General features: G+C 35.1%; 3 protein-coding genes and 1 long non-coding RNA gene across 13 annotated transcripts; 1 reads left to right on the forward strand and 3 right to left on the reverse strand.

Annotated features, from left to right (window-relative positions):
• Positions 1 to 825: 825 nt before the first annotated feature.
• Positions 826 to 3,024, reverse strand: LOC107417833 (putative disease resistance protein At3g14460). Its single transcript, XM_048474611.2, has 6 exons — positions 2,818 to 3,024; positions 2,602 to 2,705; positions 2,198 to 2,451; positions 1,973 to 2,096; positions 1,600 to 1,672; positions 826 to 1,449 (listed from the first exon to the last, which is right to left on the reverse strand). Exons 1-6 carry the CDS (start codon positions 3,022 to 3,024, stop codon positions 826 to 828), a joined length of 1,386 nt encoding a protein of 461 aa, XP_048330568.2.
• A 1,311-nt stretch (positions 3,025 to 4,335) lies between these two features.
• On the reverse strand, positions 4,336 to 9,170 carry LOC107417847 (putative disease resistance RPP13-like protein 1). Of its 4 annotated transcripts, none has more exons than XM_060813984.1 (3): positions 9,038 to 9,170; positions 5,114 to 8,724; positions 4,336 to 4,601 (listed from the first exon to the last, which is right to left on the reverse strand). In XM_060813984.1, exon 2 carries the CDS (start codon positions 8,717 to 8,719, stop codon positions 5,900 to 5,902), a length of 2,820 nt encoding a protein of 939 aa, XP_060669967.1. In that variant the 5' UTR covers positions 8,720 to 8,724; positions 9,038 to 9,170; the 3' UTR covers positions 4,336 to 4,601; positions 5,114 to 5,899. The 4 variants fall into 4 exon arrangements, with proteins under 4 accessions (XP_060669967.1, XP_060669968.1, XP_060669966.1 ...); XM_060813985.1 differs by lacking the exon at positions 9,038 to 9,170 and having other exon boundaries at positions 5,114 to 8,324; positions 8,405 to 8,575; XM_060813983.1 differs by lacking the exon at positions 9,038 to 9,170 and having other exon boundaries at positions 4,336 to 4,416; positions 5,114 to 8,731.
• LOC112491563 (uncharacterized) lies at positions 9,079 to 10,526 on the forward strand. Its single transcript, XR_009635474.1, has 2 exons — positions 9,079 to 9,218; positions 10,068 to 10,526. It is a non-coding gene; the product is annotated as an uncharacterized LOC112491563 (long non-coding RNA).
• A 912-nt stretch (positions 10,527 to 11,438) lies between these two features.
• On the reverse strand, positions 11,439 to 17,457 carry LOC107417832 (putative disease resistance RPP13-like protein 1). Of its 7 annotated transcripts, none has more exons than XM_016026481.4 (4): positions 17,259 to 17,457; positions 17,022 to 17,089; positions 12,819 to 16,487; positions 11,439 to 11,984 (listed from the first exon to the last, which is right to left on the reverse strand). In XM_016026481.4, the coding sequence occupies exon 3, from the start codon at positions 16,475 to 16,477 to the stop codon at positions 12,863 to 12,865; it is 3,615 nt and encodes a 1,204-aa protein (XP_015881967.3). In that variant the 5' UTR covers positions 16,478 to 16,487; positions 17,022 to 17,089; positions 17,259 to 17,457; the 3' UTR covers positions 11,439 to 11,984; positions 12,819 to 12,862. The 7 variants fall into 7 exon arrangements, with proteins under 7 accessions (XP_015881967.3, XP_048329038.2, XP_060670171.1 ...); XM_048473081.2 differs by having other exon boundaries at positions 12,819 to 16,529; XM_060814188.1 differs by having other exon boundaries at positions 17,022 to 17,121.
• Between the last annotated feature and the right edge of the window lie 923 nt (positions 17,458 to 18,380).

Consider the following 18,380-nt stretch of genomic DNA (forward strand, 5'->3'; position numbering starts at 1 on the left):
TTTCTTAACTGCAAAACAAGTCAATCTGGACAACTAAAAATTGAAATAGAATCCAACAATGCCATGAATTCTAACAAAAAATAAAAAAGTTACAAAATGATCCTCTGCTTTAAGGATGATGCTTCATCCATACAACTTTCCAAGCAAAGACAACTGGAGAACTCGCTTAAACTCATGAACCAGTCGAACTCTTCGAACCTGCAATGAATGTCTATATAGTTAAATTCTATGAAAAACATACATACAATTACTCTCCCCCCCCCCCCCCCCCCCAAAAAAAAAAAAAAAAAAAAAGATGCCCATGAGAACAAAAGATTTAGGTATACTGTTAGCATTTGTGTATCCAAGGTAACTTGGAAATTAACAAAAAAATGAATGCATTTAACAACTTGATGTTCCTGCAAAACTAAATGCAAACGGAAAGTAAAGCATGCACATCAATTATAAGGTCCTAATTTCCTGACTTCTAGGTCTACATATGGCATTTTGAAGAATGTTTAACCAATTCCATTTCAAAAACTTTTCTAAAGTCCCTTTAGCTTACACTTCTTACACTTCTATATAAAGTTCAATTATCAAACTATTTCAAGAAGTAAAAAGTAAAAAAGTAAAATGTAGATACAATAAATAATGCAGAAAATAGAAAAGTAGATGAGAACTAACAAGAACAGGTCATAATAACACTTAAAAGAATAGAATGCGAGCGATGTGAGCAATCTCGGGCCAATCTTCCCCTGTTTCTCTCTGGAATCGTTGTTCGAGCCAAGAGCATTGAAAGATAATCAAATCAGAAAGAGATTTTGGCAACCCTTCTTCAGGCAATAGCTAAAGCTCATTGCAGGAAGAGATTGACATGCTTTTAAGGGAGTCAAGTTGTTTTAAGGCCCTATCATTCAGAGACTTAAGGTGAGGAAGATATATGATATGGAGATCAACCAGAGTGGTTGGCAACAACCCCTCCTCCGGAAATGAATCCAACTCTTCATCTATGCTAGTGATCTCCAAGAACTTAAGAGAATTGAATCTTTGCAGATCCCACTGAAAGCGATTGGGGAAAAGCTTATTGCACCAGGAAATCTTGAGTTTATTTATATTTGGTCGCAATCCACATTCTGGAAATGAAACAAGCTGTGGACAACTAATAAGAAATATGGATTGAAAAGATGGAAGATGGGTGCTCATGTTTTCAGGCAATGACCTCAAATTTTTGCAATCTTCAATGCGAAACTCTTCAATGTTTGGAGCAGCCAATCCTTCAGGTGGAAAAGAGACAAACTTGGGGCAAGTTGTTAACTTGAAGTATCTTAAAGAATAAAGTGCAGGCCAAGGTTGTTGTGAAAATTCAAGGGACTTAAGATTCACACAGAACTCTAGATCAAGCTTGCTAAGCACTAGCAAGCAGTCCAAGACAATAGATCTCATAGAATCACAGCTATCATAAATTTTCAACTGCATAGCAATGATTTCCCAGGAAGTCTAAACTCAACCTTCTAAGAGATGCATAACAATGATTTCCCAAGAAGTCTAAACTATGGCATCCATTAAGTCGGATCGTGTCTATGGTATCAAGTAAGCATGGATTTACAGTTAGTTTTGGACAATCTTCCAAATGTAGCTCCTTAAGATTTGGGAAAGCAACTCCTTCTCCAACAAACTACCACTCTTGCCATTCCTGCATGTGGCAAAACTTTAATAATTCTAAGCTTCTAAATGGCTTAGCCATGGAAGAACGAGCATGATAAAACTCATTACCAATTTTCACCAATTCATCAAATTCCATGATACATAGCTTCTTTAGAAATGATAGGTGTCCTAGTGGTCGCAAGAAACAACGTTTCTTACCGCCTTCAAAGTGGATCTGTTCTATGTTACAGAATGAATGATCTCCCACCCATTTTGGAAATTGTTCACCTCTGTAAGAGTTTATTTGGAGTACCTTTATATTTGTGTGCGGTTGCAGCCCATTAAGTACATCTTTGTGGTTTTTGGGGATTCTTCAGGATTAGAATCCCAAAGGAACTGTAATTTGGTCAAGTACTTCTTGTCTTTCGAATTTCCGACCAAGGTATCTGCAACATCAACAACATTTTCAAGCCCTGAAATTTGAAGTATTCCATGCAAAAGTTGAAGATTCGACTCCTTTATGGTAGAACCAGTGCTACCTTTCCCAAAATGAAATCCGTTAATGCCAGCAAACCTTTCAATTTACCAATTTCTAATGGAAACTCTTCTAAGCCTGTTGATGTAATGTCTAGATGACGAAAATTGGTTAGCCTTCCCATGTTGGTTGGGAGCCACCTAAGCCTTACACATCTCTTCAAAAGTAGTGTCTGCAAATTATACAGAGTGCAAACTGTATTAGGCAACTCTTCAATTAGAGTCTCAGATAAATTTAGGTACATTAGGAACTTCAAATCCCCAATTGGCTTTGGCAACTCTTCGATAACACACCTGTGTAAAGATAGCACTCTTAAGGATGCTAATGTTGGCAACAATTTTAACATCCCCAAGTTCTTGGATGCTGAGTAATTATAGGGGGAAGCATGTTATGATGATAAGAATAAGGTGCGCAATCGTGTAGTTCTAGATAAAGTTTCATACTTGTTCATGACAAGAATGTTTTCTTTCACATGTGACACATGAAGAATCTTGCTTAGAACCTTATCTGAGTTGATATCATCAAACCTCAAACAAATTTCTCCCAACTATAAATGTAGCTAAATCAATCACAAGATCATGCATGATAAAACAAACTGATCTATCCAAACTTAACGACTGTTGAAAAAATAATCTGGCTAACAGGTGGTCAAAGTATACTTCTCCAACTTCTTCTGTATTCCTGTTTCTTTGGGGTTGTATAAGATTTTCAGCCATCCGCAGCCTGATTTCTTCCTTATTGATTTCATAATCCTTGGGGAAGATTGAGCAATATGCAAAACACCGCTTAAGATGTGAATGTAGATATCGATAGCTCAACCACAAAGCTGGCACAATATTGTTTTTCTCCTTGGGCAATTTCCACATCGCTTCTTTGATTGAGGACCTCGTTCATATAGCATTTTTGTATATATTTATATATATATATATATATATAAATATAATGGGTCTCTTATAACAGAAGAATAAATTTGAAACCTTGACGCGTGTGGGCTTAAGTCCATATTTGATCATGCACAAATTTCTAAGATTGCAAATTTCAATAACATTGTTTTCATAAATTGATTCAGATGACAAGACTAATAGTGCGAGAGCAAATAAAAGCACTACTCTATTTCTCTCATAGGCGGAAAAGTGTTGAAAGGTTCACGACAACTTTTTAGTGAATCATAGATCATTAACTAGCTAGATTTATCTTAACCAACCTCTAAAATTCCATGACCAATTTGAATTGATGGGGAAAAATAAAAAGCTGATTCTTCATACCTTTGTACTTTCATTTTGTGTCGTTACAATGATTTTGCTTCCATATTCTCCAGATTTAAAAGGTTTGTTCAACTCTTCCCAAAGGAAATAATCCACATTCCAAACATCATCTAGAACTTGAAGCACATCAAGATCTAAATACAATGTCTGATGATAATGTTGGGAATTATTTGTAAGGCGCGTCTTCAACATTGAAGATCCATGTGCCCGTCCAAAATTAGAAGAGATTTTTAGACAGATTGTTGAAAAGGGCAAAGGTCTTCCTTGAGCAGTGAAATCACTTGGTAGTCTTGTAATATTTAACTACAGGCCGTCTAAATACTTAAAATTTGAAAGCTTTCCTATGTATTGTGCCAATATCATAGTGTATACACTTTTTACAAGTGACACACAAAACTCTTTTTCTGTTCATATAGTTTATATGTAAACTTATAATGGTTTTAAACTCTTTTTTGTTGATATAGATAGTTTATACATAAATGGTTTTATAAAAAATAATAATTATTGTTATTAATTATCATAATGCAAATGATTTGAGGAAATAACTAATTGATGGGGGAAAAAAAAAGTTGACTCAAGCCTATCAGACAATTACTCCCCACCCCAAACGTTTTCTTGAAAATTAGAAATTGAGATGTTTATTGAATCGATCACTTCTTAATTTTTCGATGTTATATTGGTTACTTATTATTATTATTATTATTAATAATCCAACACATCCAAAACAGCATCCGTTAATACGGTTCTGAGATTAAAATTGAAAGGAAACATAAAAATCCAAGCATTTGACATAACATCTCCTTCCCATGCACCCAACCAAACTGTCCAGTAACATAAAAGTATGTTGCCAAACTTTCGTAAACATCCAAGCTTGAGCACATTAAACCAGTCAATTTGCAGCACACTTACAAAGATGAAAATTTCAAGCAAACATTCACAATCCCAGCATAGAACAGGAAATTCTCTTCCCATCCATCACAAAAGGTAGTTAATCTGCGTTGTTATAATGGCGAAATTTTCAGAGGAACTCAAAAACAATAAATTTCAACTGAAATAGAGTAACAAAAAACAATCTTTGAATTAATGAACCAACAGCTTCTCCTCCCAAATCAAATCTAAGGACAAAGATCAACCAGAGAACTTGTGTCACACTCTTAAAGTCGGTTAACTATTGGAACCTGTAAAATGCGAGTTGAGAAAGTTTTGTTATTTGTTATATATTGAAATGATCTGGGTACCTGAAATTCCAATTTTCCAAGCATGCAACCATAAATATGAGAATGGAGGATTAATGTATCTCGTCAGCATTTGTTTTGTCAAAGTAACTTGGAATAAATAGACAAAAAATGATAATAAAATGAAAATAGAAATGACATTTCGAGAATTCATTGCTTAATGTTTTCTTGAAGACACCAAGTGTAAACTCGATTTGTGCATATGAGTCCCATGTTCCTATGGCATCATATGGCATGTTATTGTAAATTCCTAGTTTCAGGTAAAATATTTGGATAAGAGCTCAACTGAAAGTAAAAGTACAAGTATTTAGCATGGTAAAACTAGAAGATTATAATTAGCTACTTCCTGCCAACTACTTTTTAGAAACATTTCTATGCTTGAGCAATACATGTATAACAAAATAAAAATGAAAAATCAAAGTAAATATTATGAATTGCAGGAAAGTAAAAAGTACCCGGAGAAAAATGGAGAAGAAAAAGAGGAATGGACACATCTTGATTCTCAATGCTCATCATACGCGATAATAATCGATTGATATGTAAGTAATGTGGGAAATTTTGGGCCAGTCTTCCCCTGTATCTCTCTGGCATCGTTGATTTAGCAAAGGACAGTGAACGATAGTCAACTCAGAAAGAGATGCAGGTAGTCCTTCTGGCAAGCACTGGAGCTCTTTGCATCTATAAATTGCCAGCCGTTTAAGGAAGGAAAGATGTTGAACAGCCTTTCCATTAAGAGCTTTAAGGTGTGGAAGCGAATCGATGTGGAGATGAACGAGAGTGGTAGGTAGTAGACCCTCTTCAGGAAATAAATCCAATGCTATTTCATCAATGTTGGAGATACTTAAGGAGCAAAGAGAAGTGAGTGTTTCGAGATTCCATTCCATGCGGTTGGCAAACAGCTTCTCACAATTTGAAACTTGAAGCTGACTTAAATTTAAAGGCAATCCGCATTCAGGAAATGACTCCAATTCTGGACAATTAGCTAGAGATAGGGACTGAAGAGATGGAAGAAGGGTATGCATATGTTGAGGCAATGACCTCAAGTTAATGCAATCTGCAATGCAAAAATATTTCAGGTTGGGGGCAGGCAACCCACCTTGGTGGAATGAAACAAACTTTGTGCAACCTTTTAATTCAAAGCTTGTAAGAGAGAGGAGTGCAGGAGGTTGAGGTTGTCCTGAACATGTAAGGGACTCCAGATTCTCACAAGATTCCAGAGTAAGCTCTTCAAGCACTGGGAGTTAGTCTATCGCAATGGAATTTACAGTATCACAACTCTCTTCTATATGCAACTTTCCAAGGTTACCAAAAAGTTGCTGCATTCCTAACAACTCTAGTTTTCTGCATTTTCTTATGCTGACTTCTTGTGTGGTATTGGGTAAACAAATGTGTGCAGTTAAGTTCGGACAACATCCCAAAACAAGCTTCTTAAGATTAGGGAAAGCATCTCTTCCTTCCACTTGATCGACAAATGACCATTCTTCCCACTTCTGCAGATTGTAAAATTCCAAAATCTCAAGACATCCAAATGGCCTAGCCATCGCTAATGAACCACCGGTAATGCAATAAAACTCATCACCTATTGTCACCAATTCGTCAAATCCTTCAATCATAAGATGTTTTAGAAAAGGTAGCTGCCCAAGTGGTGGCAAAATGCTACATTCTTCACATCCTCCAAGCCGTATCTTTTCTAAATTGCAAAATGAAGGATCTCCCACCCATTTTGGAAATTGTTGACCTCTGTAATTTTCAATTTTGAGTAACTTCAAGCTTCTGTGAGTTTCCAGGCCATTAAGTACCCTGCTATGCATTTGGTAATTATCAATATCATCAAAGTAGTCCCACCAAAACTCTAATTGAGTAAGGTACTTCTTGTCCTTCAGATTGGCCACTAATATATCTTCAACATTAACAATGTTGTTTAGTTCTGAGAAACAGAGTTTTCCTCGCAAATGTTGAAGATCTCTTAATGACTTCAAGGTAGAACCACTATCTTTGCCCACAATAAATTCAGTCAGTGTTTGCAAATCTTTCAAATTACCAATTTCTAATGGCATTCTTTCTAATCCTGTGTCTGTAATGTCAAGATGACGTAAGTTGATCAGCCTTCCGATGTCGGTTGGCAACAACTTAAGTTGTCCACAATGTGACAAAATTAGCGTTTGCAGATTATACAGAGCACAAAGGAAAATGGGCATCTCTTTTATTCTAGTCTTCGATAAATTTAAATATCGTAGAAGCTTTAAATTCCCAATGGAATCAGGCAACTCTGTGATGGAACTTCCATTCAAAGATAACACTCTTAGGCATGTTAATGTTGGTAACAACTTTATTGCCACTAAGTTTTGCAACTGCAATTGTATCCCCCCATAACATTGCAATGGAAAGAAGAAGGTGCGAAGACACTTAGCTCTAAACAAATATTCATATCTCTTAAAGTCATATTTATGTTCTTTCTCATTCTCTTGTGACAGATGACAAACTTTGTTTAGAAACTTATTTGAGTTATTAACATCCAAGCTTAAGCAAAATTCTCCAGCTACAAATGTAGCTAAATCGTGTACAAGATCATGCATGGTGTAGCAAATTGGAGATTTTTCATACCAAGGTTCTCTAAGCACTTGTCGAAATAATGATCTTGACACTAGGTCCTTAATAGACTCTTCCCCAACTTCTTCTATCCTCTTATCTTTTTGGGCTTTAAGTAGGTCTTCTGCCATCCACAACTTGATTAAATCTTCTTTGTCAATTTCATGATTTTTTGGGAACACTGAGCAGTAAGCAAAACATCGTTTGAGATGTGAAGGTAGATAATGATAGCTCAACCATAGAGCTGGAAGAATGCTGTTTTTCTCTTTGGGTAACTCCCACATGTCACTTTGTAGTATCTTTTCCCATTCATCTGGATTTAGTTGATTACGTAAGAGACTACCAAGTGATTTTACCGCTAGAGGTAGACCTTTACATTTAATAACAATCTGTCGACCAATTTCTTCTAATTTTGGATGGACATATGGATGTACATTGTTGAAGGCGTGCTTTACAAATAATTTCCAGCAGTTCTCATCGGAGATTGTTGCAAGTTGATAAGATTGAACATTATTACACATCACCGAGGCAACACTTTCATTGCGTGTTGTTACAATAATTTTGCTTCCATATGCTCCACATTCAAAAGGCTTCTTGACCACTTCCCACATAAAGTAATCCTCATTCCAAATATCATCGAGAACAAGCAGAAACTTTTTACCTCTCAGAGCCTTCTCCAATTGAACTTGCAGAAGATCCAAGTCTTGGCCTTTAAATATTATGGAAGTCACTCTCTCTTTAATCGTTTTTGTTATTTTGAAGACATCAAATTCTTCTGATACAAAAACCCATGCTTTGAGTTCAAAGCATTTCTTCACCCTCTCATCATTATAAACGAGTTGAGCAAGGGTGGTCTTCCCAATCCCGCCCATGCCAACTATGGGAATCACAGACATGTTATCATTGCCGCTACCATTATCTGTTAGCAACAACTCAATAATGGCTTCTTTATCATTATTCCTTCCATAAACACCAGATTCTTCAACTGAAGAAGTTGTAGGTAATCTTCTTGAAGGTTTGGTTTGAACATCACCTTTCAAACCAAGGGAATCTTTTTGATCCAATATAAATTCCAATCTATCAAGTATCTCCATCATTTTATATTCTACATGTTCATTAAAGGAAGTACTAGTTCTGGTAGGGAAGAGGTTCAATACCTGATGGGTTGAGCTGCTTCCATATTCAGCTTCCATCTTGCATCTTAAAGCTTCAGTGTTGATCTTATCTACCAAGTCCTCTGCATCATAGATCGCTTCATGGAGTTCATCAAGCCACTCCCTCACAGCTGAATTCCATATCTGCTTCTGCTCAGCATCATTCAGCACGAAATGAGCTGATAACAGCTTGATCTTCAACTTCTTGAACAAACCCTCATTGAGTCTCTTTCCCCTGATGAAGTCAATGACTTGTAGCGAAGCCATCCTGTCAAACAACACCTGAAGGGAAGCAGAGAGAAAAGCTCCACCCACCATTTGACCTGCCATGGTTATTACCTCTTTACAAAAGAAACTGAAAGCTCTGAATGAGAAAAAAGGAAACTTTTTTTTTTTTTTTTTTTAAGTCAACGCTACTTAGGAAAGCTCTGCAGAATATGTGTGGCACAACAAGGCTCAATCCCAGATAATTAAACAAAGAAATAGAAAACTGTACTTGTTCCGAATGATGTAATAAAAAAGACATGACCAAAATACAAATAAAAGTCAAACCAATTTAGGGGAAAGTCCCAAAAGTCAGATACGGCTGGACATTTCAGTAGCATATCTAAAGGGTGTATATAAAACTATACCAACCTCTTGCTTTAAGTTCGAAGTTCAAACCAAAGAAAGATACAGAGGACACCGTGAAGCGTGTCAGAGGAAGAGAGAGAGAGAGATTCCGTACATTAGCCCCGGACAGTCTACCTTCTTGGTTCTTGCTCTGCTTCGAAATCCGAACCCATTCAGCTCACGATTTTCCATTTTGGTCACTCGGGTACTACGCATTCTCTTCATTCTTACATATTATGTTTTTTGTTTTGCTGATAAAATGATTGGGGAATGAAAACGATTTGGATTTCAAGGAAACGAAAGTAAAGGTAAATTATTGAACTTGAAAAAAAAAAAAAAAAATTTAAGAAAGTGGTTATTTTCAGGGGCTTCGGCAAATTCTTAGGTGTGAAACTAATACAAATTTTCTATTTATTTATTTTTTTTCTTTGTGCATTTTTTCAAGAACCAAACAGAGCATTTGTGACTTGTTGTGATTGATTGGAGTTGGTTGGCTTGTGTTTCGTGTACAAAATTCAAAGTCTAGCTTTTTGGTGGTTTGGAACTAAAAACAAAAGAAACGGGTTTGTGATTATTTTATTTTATTTTTCCCATAAACTCTTAAACAGGGCAAAAGTTTATGTTTCTTTTTTTTTTTTTTTTTTTTAATTTTTTTATTGTTTATTTGTTTGTGATTAAGTTTAAGCATACATAGGAGCTAATAATCATTGTTGTTTTCTGGTGATTTAGGATTATTTATTTATTTATTTATTCTTTTTTTATGAAATTCTTAGTTTGTAATGTGAGTGCTGTGGAAAGGATTGAAGGAACATCTACGGCAACCAAAAGGCCACAGAGGATGGTCTCTTGTATGAACTAAGATGGTCTCTTGAATTTGATTATTGAAAAGTGCATCTTATGCATATCTTTGAATTTGTTTAATTTCTGTGCTAACTGCTGTAAATATATACTGGCTGCAAACAGATTCTTGCATTTTATAATGTTAGCTTTTTGGTATTTGCAAGATGATGGTGTTCTATAACATTGAACATTTACTATTTTTTTTTTCCTCCAGTTATTTAATAAGGTTTGAGAATCTGAAAAGAAGATAAAGTCATTGATGCAACTTGTGGCGGTGTTACATATTCAAAAGGTTGCTTTGGGGAATACTTCTTCTTTGCAGGAATAGTCAGCCCAGTCCAAATGAGGTATTTTTAATACACAATTTTATCTCTAGTTTTCTCTTCTGTCTTAAGTAGAAAAATTTTGGTATGTAAATTATTCAAGAGAGGTTACCTTTTAAGTTCTTAAGTTCTAACCATGGAAAATGATGTTAAAATCTTTGGCTTCACAGTGTTGCAAAGTTTTGGTTATTACATGTAGAGCTTCAGGTCTAAATCTAAAGAAAAGCTCGTCAACATGCAAGGTTTTCTATATGATAGTCCTGGGATTTATATTCTTTTTTGGAACAGGGAATTGTAGCTGAGATTTATATTCAAAGGAATAAATATCAAAGTCTTTGCATTTGATACAACATCACTTTCCCATCTATCCAAACAACTATCCAGCAACATTTGAACTAGAACACAACAATATCATGAACTGTAACAGATAAAGGATGTTTTATCCAAAAATACACGTGAGCAAAAGATTATGTACGTTATCAGCATTTGTCTGACTAAGTAATTACTTGGATACGTTATCAGCATTTGTCTGACTAAGTAATTACTTGGATATTACCGAAAGAGATAGCATTTTGAAAGTAAAGACTAAGCTTTCCAGTATCCATACTACCTATGTATAATCAACAATTTCTAAGTAATATTTCCTTGAAGAACTAAATACAAACAGAAATAGTGCATAGATATCAAGTCCTATTTTCCTGTCTTCTACGTTTTAGAACTTACCCAAGGTACAGTACAAATACATAAGCAAGACTAATGAAATAAGCAGAAGTGCATGTTAAACTACAATCTAATTCTAAAGAGACAACTTGGCATGCACATCTCAGAGTAAAGAGATGATATAGTGGTGCTAAATCAATGCATTTTGCATATCTCAAATCTATGTCTCTATAAAGTTAGACAACTTCATACGGAGACCGACTGGATATCATATTATTTTCATATGCTGGCTTAAAAAGTAAAAATACACAATTTTTGTAGCTTTATAAATCTGTCTTCTTCCTGCTCCAACCATAACCATTTCATAAAACTTTTTTCTTGAATCCCTTTAGTTTCCACTTCTTTATAATGTTCAATTCTCAAAATACTTAAGCAGTAAATAATGACAAAATAAAATTGAAAATTAAAAGTATGAAGAAATTAAGTGCAGAAAAAAGAAAAGTACCCTGAGACGTGAGACCTAACAAGAACAGGACAGAGGAAGTCTTAAATGAGTATTATGCAAGTATAAATGGAAATTCCTTATATAAAATTCTTATTTAAAAATCATGTATAAAAATCCCTTTCCAAATCATTATCCCACTATTTGATATAAATATATAAATGTTTACTTTCAACTTTCTATAATATAATCAAAGCATACCACTACTCGTCCAATAGCTGCACTAAGATAAAACTTCAAAATATAAATCCCAAGGGGGGGAAAAAAAGCCTAGAAGAAAATATATAATCTCCTTTGCATTCATCAGATTCAGAACAACCATTTAGCCACTAGCCACATAAAAAGTTTGTTCTCAGAACCTCATGAAAACCCAGAAATTAAATACATTAAAATTATCAATCTGCACAATTTAAAATTAAGATGAAAATCCAGAGGGAATGAATAGATGATCCTCTTCTTCCCATCCATTGCAACAGCTACCCCAACACCATGAGCCCACATGAACATCTAAAATTCAGTCATGATAAGAAGCAACCAACCTTGAAACATTCCCACGGAAAAGAAATCTTCAACCAGCATCAAATTTGAGGCAAAAGATCAAACAGAGAGCATAATTCCACTCATTATGAAAAGTTTCTATCAGAACCTGAAAATGTAAGCTAAAGAAAGTTTAATCCAACAGAATATGATAGTGAACAGTATCATTTTCAAACCATGTGGCTATGAAACAGAAAATAATAATAATAATAATATAATTATAAAGAATAATAATAAAAACATCACATGTATATAATGAAAACTTGTTTTCCAAGTAACTTGGACATGAATGAAAAGAAACATTATATTTGGTATCATGAAAATTGAAAGTAAATTTCCAACATAATAATAATGTATGTAGATTTAATCACTATTTTCTGCTTAATCTTTTCAGAAAACACTTTTAAGTACAAACATGAGGAGTGCATATATGATCTCCGTCTCACTGACTTAGGCATTTTATAGAACTCCCTCAGTTTAGTAGTTTCTAGGAAAATGTTTGCATATGAGTTCTCACCAAAAGCAGACTGCAAGTTTGCAGTTAGAAACGCTAAGCACAAATTAGCAGAGAATTAATATATATCTATATAAATACAACGAATCTTGGATCTAGTGACAAATTTCTCAACCACAAAGAAAATCGCAACTAAAAGTAACTATTAGGGACAACTATAAGATTTATAGCTAATTAATTTGTTTGCTTCAACTACAATTCATTAAAATACTTAAAATTTGAAAGCTTTCCTACATGAAAATGCATAAGTATACATTTAGCCACAAAGTATTAGTATCCTTGGCTTCCACTACTTTCAAACTAAAACTGCTAAGGCTCAAGCAGTGCATCACACTAAAATGAAGATAGTGTTAAATGAAAATAAGGCTTAAGGCTAAAGCATGCACATGAAATGAAGATAGTGCAGAAAATATAGGTGGAAAAATTTACTTCTTAGGAGAGAAAGCGGTTGATGTTGGCACAGATTTATAGTTTCATATTTCCTTGTACTCCAGTGATATGGAAGGGATATGGGCAATCTTATGCCAGTCTTCTCCTATGTCTCGCAGGCATCGGGATTTTAGGTAAGGACATCCTTTGATAACCAAATTGGTAAGTGATGCCGGCAACCCCTCCTTTGGCATGAGCTGAAGTTCATAGCAGAATGCTATGCACAACTTTTTGAGGGATACAAGGTGTAGCAAGGCCTTGCCGTCTAGGGCTTTAAGATGTGGAGATTCGATGGAGAGTTGAGTGAGAGTTGTGGGCAGCATCCCCTCTTGTGGAAATGAATCCAATGCTTTATCCATGATGGTGATGTTTAACTCAGTAAGAGAGGTGAGTGATTGGAGATTCCAGTGCTGAATGCCACTTGTGAAGGTGTTACAGCGACTGTAAAATGAAAGCTTACTCAAATTAGAAGGTAGTCCGCCTTCCCCAAATGACTCCAGTTCTGGACAGCTAGATATATCCAAAGATCGAAGAGAGGGAAGAAAGGTATTCATGTGATCAGGCAATGACCTCAACTTCTTACAATCTGCAATCCGAATGTCTTGTATATTAGGAGCTGGCAATCCTCCGCCTTCCCCAAATGACTCCAGTTCTGGACAGCTAGATATATCCAAAGATCGAAGAAAGGGAAGAAAGGTATTCATGTGATCAGGCAACGACCTCAACTTCTTACAATCTGCGATCCGAATGTCTTGTATATTAGGAGCAGGCAATCCTCCAAAAGAAGCCAATTCCAGGCTTTCGAGGCCCTCCAAAAGAAGCCGATTAAGCATTGGTAAGTAGTCCAAATGAATGGACTTCATGAAATGACAACTTGACTTTATTTCCATCTCTTTAAGGGATGCATAGCAATGCTTACCTGGGAACTCTAGTTTGTTGCATTGGCTAAGTTGGACAGTTTCTAGAGTTTCAAGTAAGCATAGGCATCCTGTTAATTTCGGACAATTACTTAGATAAAGCTTCTTAAGACTAGGGAAATGATCAACTCCATCCTTTTCAATAAATGACCACTCTTTCCACTCTGGCATATCTTGGAATTGCAACAATTCTAAGCATCTAAATGGCTTATTTACCATCGAACAACCCACGTTACAATAGAACTCCTCACCTATTTTTTTCAGTTCATCAAATCCTCTAATCTCAAGTTCTTTTAGAAATGGAAGCTGACCAAGTGGTGGCAACAGAAAACATCTTTTACATCCAAGTAGGTGCATCCGTTCTAAATTACAAAATGAATTATCTCCAATCCAGTTTGGAAATTGTTCACTCATGTAATATGAAATTTTGATAAACTTGATGTTTGTGTGAGGTTGCAATCTATCCAGTACCTGTTCATGCAATGGGGGGCAATAACTACCAGAATTAGTAAAGCTCCAATCAAATTCTAAGTTGCTGAGGTACTGCTTATCCTTCAAATTGGCCATCAAGACATCTTCAACATTTATAACATTTTCAAGCTCTAAAATCCGAAGACTACCTCTCAAAAGTTGAAGATCTTGCAAATCCTTAATGTTAGACCCACTATGTCTTTGTTTACGCACAATAAAATAAGGTAATGTTTGCAAATCATTCAAAGTACCAATTCCTAGCGGCGTTGGATGCCATAATTCATTATCAAGATCAAGATGGCACAAGCTAATTAGCTTTCCCATGTCAGCTGGCAACCGCTTTAGCCATGCACAATTTCTCAAAAGTAATGTCTGCAGATTGTACAAAGTACATACTGTATTTGGCAACTCGTCAATTTCAGTGGACGATAAATCCAAATATCTTAGAGATTTCAAGTTCCCAATTGAATCAGGCAACTTCAAAATACGAAAGTTAACCAAAGATAGCACTCTCAAGCTTGATAATGTGAATAACTTTTGGATTACTTTGTACTTGTACAAATGTGTGTCATAAGAAAATGGTGAGAAGAACACGGTGCGCAGATACTTATGATTATCTCTAAGTAAATCTTTATAGTTCTCCATACCACGATCACCACATGATCCGAAATGTGACAAATGACGAATCTTTCTTGAAGGCTTAATTGAGTCTCCTTCATTCCATCTCAAAGATAATTCTTCACTTATAAATGTAGCTAAATCGTTCACGAGGTCATGCATGCCAAAATAAATTGATCCATATCTGCCTTTTGATTGTTGAAATAATGATCTTGATAATAATTCATGAAAGTACTCTTCGCCAACTTCTTCTATCATCTTCTTTCCTGAGGGTTGGATAAGATCTTCAGCCATCCATAATTTGATTAATTCATCTTTATCAATTGTATGGTTTTTGGGGAACAATGAGCAGTAAGAAAAACATCGTTTAAGATGTGCAGGTAAATAATGATAACTTATCCATAAAACTGGAAGAATACTATTTTTCTCTTTGGGCAATTCCCATAGGTCACTGTGTAGTATTTTCATCCATTCTTCTGGATTTAGTTGATGACGTAAGAGACCACCAAGCGACTTTATTGCCAAAGGAAGCCCTTGACACTTTTGGACAATTTTTCTGCCAATTTCTTCTAATTTTGGATGGGAAGATGGCTGATCTACATTGTTGAAGGCATGTTTTACAAACAATTTCCAACAATCATCACCAGACAACGTTCCTAACTGATAAGATGGAACATCACGCATCACCGAAGCAACACCTTCATTTCGTGTGGTCACAATGATTTTACTTCCGCAAGCTACAGATGCAAAAGGTTTTTTTAACTCATCCCAGCTTTCGTACCTCTCATTCCAAACATCATCGAGAACGAGCAGAAACATTTTTCCTTTTAGATCTTCCTTCAACCTGACTTGAAGAGTATCTAGGTCATTGCCATCATCTTTTTTTGTGGTGACTCCGTTTTCAATTGTTTTTAATTGTTCGTGGACTTTGTCTGCAATTATTTTTGTTATCCTCAAAATGTCAAATTCTTCTGATACATGAACCCATACTTTGCAGTCAAAACATTTCTCCACCCTGTCATCATTGTAAATGAGCTGAGCAAGAGTGGTCTTCCCAACCCCACCCATGCCTACGATGGGAATTACAGATATCTTGTTGTTGCTTGTAATTTCATCTGATAACAAAAACTTAATGATGGCATCTTTTTCAGAATTCCTACCATAAATGCCAGATTCTTCCACCAAAGAAGTTGCAGGCGTTCTTTGTAAAAGCATGTTTTGAACACCACCTTGCAAACCAAGTTGATCTTTTTCATTTAAAATATATTCTAATAAATCAAGGATCTCCTCTACCTTTTGATCTGTTCTATTTGTAGTTGAGAAGATTCTCCTCAACTTAAACGATGCAGATTCACCTTCCACTTTGCGTTCCAAAGCTTCAGTGTTGATGCTATCCATCAAGTCCTGTGCATCATAAATTACTTGTTGGAGTTCATCAAGCCACTTTTTCACATTCGGGTTTTCTATTTGCTTCTTCTCAGCATCATTCAGCACCGCATTGGCTGACAGCAACTTCAACTTCATCTTCTTTAGCAGCTGATCACTGAGCCTCTTTCTTTGGAAGAATTCAAGGACCTCCTGCGAAGCCATCCTCTTAAACAACCCATCGAGGGAAGAAGCGAGCATAGCTCCAACCACCACTTCTGCTGCCATGTTTTGACGACTATATGCCAAAGGAAATTGCAACACGATCAAAGGAAACTCTCTAATAGCAAAGAAAGAAAAAATTTCAGATTGTATTACTCTATTAGAGAATATAAGTCTTCAGGATACCATATGCGATGCTACCTCATTTTAATGTTTTTGTTTTGTTTTTTTATTTCTTTTTGCTTTTTGTCTTTCCATTATGAAAATTGTTTAATTTAAAAGGATTTTAACATTTATTGTTAATTTGTTAAAATGAAAATTGTTTAATTTAAAAGGATTTTAACATTTATTGTTAATTTGTTAAAAAGAAATTGACAAAAAATAAAAAATAGTATACAGTGAAGAAAATGTTAGGATAGGAAAATTGCATAACATAGAAATCATTACATTATGATCTAAACAGTATTAGCGCAAAAGGGTATTTTCCGATGTTTCAAAATCACTGCCAAACAGAATATCAGGATGATTTTCATCCACATGACATGGTGCTGAACCGATCAGTCAACAAGCACCCAATGAAAATTCTACTAAAATAAAATTATATTCATACCAGGAATTGCAACAAAATGATCGACAGGGAATCTTCCAGACTCCACAGCCAAATCTGTAGCAAAAGATCTGCCAGAAAGCTTGTATGTAAAAGTTCAATTCTACGAAAATAAAACAAAACTAATATTTTAAATCACATAGTATTTGAGCACACATCCAAAAATATATTAATGAAAAATGATGGCACCATGAACATAAAAACCAAAAAAATACATAATTAGCTTCTCTGATTGACCACCTGTAGGGTAATCTACAGGAAACTAAGCACCTCCCACCGCTTGTGCTGCATCCATAATTTGGTTTTCAGAAAAGAAGTTTGAAAGATTGTTTTGGTGTATGAAACTCGGAAAATTTGTTTGGTTTCTGGTGTATTAAACTCGGAAAATTGGCTTTGTATCTCATCTAATTGCTCTTCCTTAGTCAACGCCATTGAGGAAGCTTCCTCCTAACATCTTTTGTTATTTTACTACCAAATATATATATATATATATACATATATAAAAGACATCTTTTGTCCTCGAAAGGGAGTTGTATTAACAAAAAAGATGTATAGAAGACATCTTTTGTCCTTTTCTTAGGTTCACACGGTTTAGGAATTTTAATCATATTTCTTATGATTGGAAGTCAGCGTCATCACTATTCTACAAATGAATTATCTCATCTACTATTGCAACTTCATTTTAAATATATATATATATATATAGATATAAATATATATACTAAATTAATTTGTTCATAGCAAATGGAGCAAACAGAGTGACGCAGAGAAAAACAGAGTAATGTTCACTGCTGTCAGTTCTCAAACTACTGATGCTTTTTCATTGGCTGCCGTCACAGAAGTTCCTGTTGTGGTGCTATCTCAGATATATTTCTATTCATTAATTTTCATGCATAGTTTGGTTTCTGAGAAAAATAATCTGGGAGAGAAAAACAACTTAGGTTTAAGGGAGGAAAGGAAGGTAAAGATAGTGAGCTTTAAATGATGTGTAGAACCCAGGAAAAATGTGTTGTCCAGACAGGCTTTAGTGATTCATAGCGAAAGTTATAGAAATTTGAAATTCTATTGACAAATTTGATTTTTCTTCTTCTCCCATGATACATGTTCTCGAGGAAAAAACAGAGCAGTTGTGAGTGGTGGGTGTGGACTTTGAAGTTGGGTGACTAAGGTTATGTTTCACTCACTGTTTCATGTTAAAAAAAAAAAAAAAAAAATGTCTTCAAGATTGATTTAGCTTTTTAGTGGCTCTAAATTTAAGTGTAAGTAGGACCTAATAATTATAATTGTTGTTTGTTTATTTAGTATTGTCATCTGTCTTAGTTTATATTATTGAAAGGAATGCAGTTTCAAATTTACATGTTG

Source organism: Ziziphus jujuba, chromosome 2 (genome assembly GCF_031755915.1).
Source record: "Ziziphus jujuba cultivar Dongzao chromosome 2, ASM3175591v1".
Taxonomy (NCBI): Eukaryota; Viridiplantae; Streptophyta; class Magnoliopsida; order Rosales; family Rhamnaceae; genus Ziziphus; species Ziziphus jujuba.

Coding starts and splice junctions, on each gene's coding strand:
- LOC107417847 (XM_060813983.1), bottom strand. CDS start 8,731: ATGGCAGGTCAAATGGTGGGTGGAGCTTTTCTCTCTGCTTCCCTTCAG.
- LOC107417832 (XM_016026481.4), bottom strand. CDS start 16,477: ATGGCAGCAGAAGTGGTGGTTGGAGCTATGCTCGCTTCTTCCCTCGAT.
- LOC107417833 (XM_048474611.2), bottom strand. CDS start 3,024: ATGTGGAAATTGCCCAAGGAGAAAAACAATATTGTGCCAGCTTTGTGG. Junction 2,706..2,817: donor ATACAGAAGAAGTTGGAGAA/GTATACTTTGAC, acceptor CTACATTTATAG/TTGGGAGAAATTTGTTTGAG. Junction 2,097..2,197: donor AGAAATTGGTAAATTGAAAG/GTTTGCTGGCAT, acceptor TTCAAATTTCAG/GGCTTGAAAATGTTGTTGAT.